The sequence below is a fragment of the Triticum urartu genome, chromosome 5, assembly GCF_003073215.2.
Source record: "Triticum urartu cultivar G1812 chromosome 5, Tu2.1, whole genome shotgun sequence".
NCBI classification, from domain to species: Eukaryota; Viridiplantae; Streptophyta; class Magnoliopsida; order Poales; family Poaceae; genus Triticum; species Triticum urartu.
In genome coordinates, this window is record NC_053026.1 from 304081093 (window position 1) to 304086995 (window position 5903).

At 52.4% G+C, this 5903-nt stretch overlaps 1 protein-coding gene across 1 annotated transcript; it reads left to right on the forward strand.

The window, feature by feature from the left end:
- The first annotated feature begins 2527 nt into the window (after positions 1-2527).
- Positions 2528-3648, forward strand: LOC125555923 (protein LURP-one-related 8-like). Its single transcript, XM_048718727.1, has one exon. It carries the CDS (start codon positions 2618-2620, stop codon positions 3308-3310), a length of 693 nt encoding a protein of 230 aa, XP_048574684.1. The 5' UTR covers positions 2528-2617; the 3' UTR covers positions 3311-3648.
- The last annotated feature ends 2255 nt before the right edge of the window (positions 3649-5903 follow it).

Sequence of the window (5903 nt, forward strand, 5' to 3'; positions counted from 1 at the left end):
AAATATGGGTCAGATCTCGATTAACTATTAGAAAAGGGTCAAAAACACGAAATTTGTCCGCCCCTGTTAGAGTAAGTTGCTTAAGTCAGAGCAAAGAAGAGAGCACGCGCACCATCGATTTCTGAGAGAGATTCTTTTTTTATGTTACAAAAATTACAGTGGGGCTTCTGTGCGTCGAGACGAGACGACTTGGCAGAAAAAGACAAGGAGCTAGCACTCCCGGCCGGGACACTGGGTCGACGACGCGCGCATGCGCACACACGACTCGTGGAGACAGTGCTTGAAGTTTCCCATTACTTTGCCTGCATGGATGTCCAACAGCGCTGCTTTGTATCCGCATGCAGAGGAACACGCTGTTCGATTCATCGACTACAAGAACTACTCGCTCCATTCCTAAATATTTGTCTTTCTAAATATTTCAACAAATGACTATATACAAAGCAAAATAGGTGAATCTATACTCTAGAATATGTCTATATACATCCGTATGTTATAATTCATCTGAAATGTCTAGAAAGACAAATATTTAGGAACGGAGGGAGTACTATACTACTGTACTCCTATATCCCAAGGCTTCGAGATGCACGCACGATCTTTGCTAAAGTTGCACAATCCCTAGAAATATTTCTACGCGTGCTCCTTATAAATATTCCCCCTGAATCTACGTAACTGGTGCTGTGATGGATGCATGCATCCATCGTTCTATACTACGCGTATTGCAAGTATACGTGCCATGGCATTCATTAGCTGGAAATGCCTCAGACTGTGTAGCCACCCTGCCTATTTTATCCTTTTCGGCTTCGATCGTTCTTCAAAGTTGATTACGTTGGAAACGGAAGTGTACGATGGATCGACCAGCTGGATGGAATACGTTGCTGGCCGTGGCCTAGCCACGTGTGCGCATCCCGTATGTCGTTGGATGGACACTCCATGTGGCGCACATGCTAGCTGACTCAATTTCGGCGCCAAGTTAGCTAGCTACATGCATGCACGTACGATGTACCTCTATGCGTGCTATCCTGTGTACTACGTACAGTACGTTGAAAGCTGAGTAGGGTGCTAGCTAGCTCGATGCCGACTTCACTCCAAGAGTCGCATGTTTTCTTTTCTTTTTTGTTGCTTCAGTGTGACGACATTTTGGGTCCGCATATGCTACCCAAGTGTGTGTTCATCCGTGATTCATTCAGCTGCCGCTGCCCAAGTATACATGTACGCTGGACATGCCGCTGAATAATTTCGTCCTGGTCAAAATGGCTTGCTACATATGGAGCATAGCATATCCCTGAATTATTTTGCCCGAATCATCTTAACTTGCTACTAGCTAGCATATCCGGTAATGAATAATTTCGTCAGGATCATAGTATTAACTTGCTGGCATATGCGCGTCAAATTCTGATTTATATAGCGAGCATATGTTCTGTTTTCTGCGTTTCCCAATTCCCACCTTGGAAAAAAAAATCCGTACACGTCAGTTTTGGACAAAGGATCATTTGCATGTAGGTGCTGGATCACTAGTGTCGAAAAATGTCTAACATCACGGGACAGAGGGAGTACTGTACTGAATTGCATGCATGCATGGAGCAACAATTAGGATCCAGTTGGTAGACATCACCCTAACTGGCATACTTGCCCTAGTGTAGCTTCTAGTTTTCCATCCAATGAACTGACCAGCGGTATAGGCTAGTGTGGCGAGCTACATACTGCTCTAGTCTACGTACATGCATGAGTTATATGCCATGAAATGAAATTCACGAGTTATATGACCAAGACACATATTTTCCCCGCCTGAAAAAAAACAGTTCATTACACTATGGCTCCTTCTAGGTTAACTATTAAGCGAATTTAGGGAATGGAATTTATACGCGCACATACGTCCTACATGCATGCGATGTTTGAGGACCCTTGCTTTGGAGGCAAGGTATACAACTTTCATTCCTTGCCGCAGCCTTCCACTATGGACCATATCACTACGACTTTATCTATCTACATTTTGAGGAGATTACAACAAAGTGATCAAATTTAGTCCGGTGCGGTTAGCTGTTGCTCAACGAATATGTTCTTTGCACGGCCGCCCAGCCGCCCGCCCGCCCGCCCGCCCGTCCACGATTTATCCTGATTCCCTCATGCCCCCGCGGTAGCCCGTCATTCATACATCCAATGACAGCAACAAATGGGAAATATTAGAAAAGGAGAGAGATTTGTCGTCTCTTTGATAGTTTCGTTATTTCCATGTGCTCTGTGTTTGCGAAATTCCTATTTCCATGTCGATCAATCAAGAATAATGCTAGCATGCTAGCTTGCAACTGCCGAGACGAAAAAAGAAAAGAAAATGTCCATTGTTGTCTAGTGACAAAAAGCAGGTCCTCGAGGAAAAACTCTGATAAACTGAAAAGTATTCTCACGTAGACAAGACATGCATCCGGTGCTCTGCCGTCCACCTCACCTTATTCCTAGCTCGGCCGCCCTCCCGTCCAACCCGGCCGGTATATATCCCCCGCCCGCCTCCCCGATTCTCCTCATTCTCCACCTCTCCTCCAACCTCCTGACCGCAAGCACGCCGGCCAGCTCGACCGCGCCCCTCTCCGCGAGCCAAGCTAACTATCTACGAGCTAGCGGCATGGCCAAGGTGCACCCCAACGTCGCCGCGCCAGAGCTGCCGGCTGGAGGCAGGGCCGTCGTCGAGGAGCAGCAGCCCACGGTGCTGACGGTGTGGCGCAAGTCTCTGCTCTTCAACTGCGACGGCTTCACCGTCTTCGACTCCGCCGGCGGCCTCGCCTTCCGCGTCGACCGCTACGGCTCCTCGTCGGGGAGCCGACGCCGCGCCGAGGACGTCGTGCTCATGGACGCCGCGGGGAAGCCGCTCCTCACCGTGCGGCGCAAGATCAAGCTCGGCCTGGGCCTGGGGGAGCACTGGGTGGTGTACGAGGGCGACGCGAGCGCCTCCGCCACCGCCGCGAAGCCGCTCCTCTCCGTGCGCCGTCACCACACCGGCCTCCGCCGCCGCGCGTCTGACAAGACGCTCGCGCACGTCACGCCGCTGGGGCCCTCTTCGGCCGGCGCCGACGCGGCCGCCTACGTCGTGGAGGGGTCGTACGGGCGGCGGAGCTGCGCGGTGCGGGACGCGCGCGGGGGCGCCCCCGTGGCGGAGGTGCGGCGGAAGGAGTCGGTGGGGGACGACGTGTTCCGGCTGGTGGTGCCTGACCACCGCCTGGGAACGGCGCTGTCCATGGGCGTCGTCGTCGCCCTCGACCAGATGTTCGGCGCCGCCTCGTCGCGGACGTCGCTGCTGCCCAGGAGCTGGTCGGCGTAGGAGGAGTACACTGGCCGCGGTAGGAGCCAGCTGGTGAAGCCGCTGACCTGGCGACCCCACACGGCAACAAGGTTCTTCGCAAGGGGAAAGCTACTGGCCCCACCTGTCGGCGTGAGCACAGTTTTAGGTGCAGATTGCCCCGCAGAATGTAGTAGCAAAGCAGAAGAGTAATTTTCATTTAAATTTAGAAAACAAGGCTACGGAGGCTGGATGCATGCATGACTTAGGAATCGGTGTATATACGGTCAGCCTCTGAAACTTGTTCATGGATGATGCTAAAAATACTATGTACATGGATCTGAAATGTCAGTGATATACTAAAGTGAATGCTTGTGTCACCGATCGTGTAAGGGCATCTTCAACACCGACCCTTAAACCTCATGCGTCCTTCCAAACTGCACTCTTCAAACCGCGAAAGCCATCCAACGCGATTCTGTATCGATCCACAACACGGTTTGAACGTACTTTCTCCCGTAAACAGTAGACAAACATGGGAGCTTTGCAGGAGTTCGGCCTGCTCCCACGTCCTCTTCTAACCACCCTGGCCCACCCAAACCCTCCTTCCTCGTCAGTGCGTGTTCCCACTTGGCGCCAGCTGTCCGCATCCATGTCGTTGTAGAGCGCGCCGCTCCGCATTGAAGACGGCTCATGGCGGACATGACCTCTCACCGCCTTCGCCCTTGAAGCGGCGCGCAAGCCGAAGGCGCCGCCCGAGACGCATCTCCGATGTTCGTGCCTGTTCAATGCCGGAGACGTGTGACTGGACGAGATGGGACAGATATATACCACGCCCGTTCAATGCCCTGTCTATCCGTATGCCGCCATTAAGCAGGCTCACCGACCAAGAAACCCACTCCCACGCCGCGCATTGACGCACCGAAGGCCTGGCCTCACCGAAATCCGCTATTTGAAGGCGACCACACTCGGCTAACTCTACTCCACAACACAAGCCACTCCCCATCCTCCTCCCTTGCACTACGTCTGCCATGACTGCAGGCTAGCGAAGCACTGTGCGAGAGCCGCACACGGTGGCCGTCCTTGCCGTTGCCTGGGAGAGCCGCCACGCCAGGCGGATCGAGGCCGACTTGCTGGCCAGCTCACGTGAGGTCTCCGACGATGAGGACGACACCACGATGGAGACGGGCTCTGACGACACCGCCCCGGCTCCCACGCCTCTTGTGTACGCAGGCTTCACCATGGAGCAAGCGCACTACAACACCACCATGGCGGAGGTGCACCCTGCGCTGACACCTTTTTCGGCGTTTCAGCAGGCACGGGAGGAACAGTGGTACAACTTGTTCCTTGGAGTAACACCGGCTAGCGGAGGGCCAGATCTACGGCGAGCGCACGAGAGAGGAGGCTATGGCGCCCATGGTCACGGTGAACCCCAAGTTCGTCGTGGAGCAGGGTGCGATCTACGATGCCGTCCGCGCTCAAGCCGCCGCTCGCCAGAAAGAGGCAGCCACGGAGGCACAGCTGCAGGCGATCTCGGAGGACAACAATGCTAGTTGTGCGTCTTACGTGCCACCGACGAACTATCAGGCGGCCTGGTGGGACGACAACATCGTCGGCGCCACCATTTCCATCGTGGGCCTCACGTCCACCAGCGAGGGACAGGTCGCGGACTCCTGCGAGGATGAGTAGGCCACGGGAGGCAGCAGGGCCTTAAGTCTCGTGTGGGTCCATCTGTCTCCCGTGTTCTACTCTTCCTTGCCGGAGACGGCATCTTCACTTCACGGGTCCTATCGCCGGTGCTCATGAGATAGCGGATGGAGGACGACACGGGCTTGGTAGCCGGGCACCGCCACCATAGGATAGGTTTAGAGTCGGGTCGTTTTGTTTTTGTTCTAAATGTTAAAAATGTAATAAAAATCCATCGTATTTGTATGAAACCCGTCATGTTTATATGAAATCCGTCCATGTTTGCATGAATTTCATCCGATTTGTTGAAAAAGTGTTTGCAATGCATGCGACTATGGTTGGATGACGGCCACCCGCATTCGTGTCTGCGGACTGGTCCCCCCTGTCCGTGGACGGATGCGGGAGGAAATTTACGGCTTGCCATTGGAGATGCCCTAATGCAACAACATCTGCTACCCTTCGTGATTCATGCAATGTTTGCTTGGTAGTCCTCCCTAAGGCCTTGTTTGATTGTAGGGAAACCAATCCCTTCGTGGAACTAATCCTGTTGGTATACGGGAGGATGTATGCACAGATCTACATATTGTTACTGAATATCTTTCACATACATATTTTGGATAGAAACGATTGTTCAGCATCTCATTGACTGTGTCTGCCAACGTCTTAAAGGGTGGAAGAAAACAATTCTTTCTATGCAGGGTAAGGAAATTTTGCTGAAGTCACTAGCTCAAGCAATTCCATCATATGCAATGTCAGTGCTTAAACTACCCAAAGGAATTTGTAAAAAATTACTGATGATATAACTAGATTGGTGGGGTGATAATGATGAGAGGAGGAAGATGCATTGGTTCACATGGTAGATAATGTGTGTACCGAAGAAAGAGGGTCTGGGATTTAGAGACCTACATGGTTCTAACCTTGCTATGTTATCAAAACAGCGTTGGCGACTTAT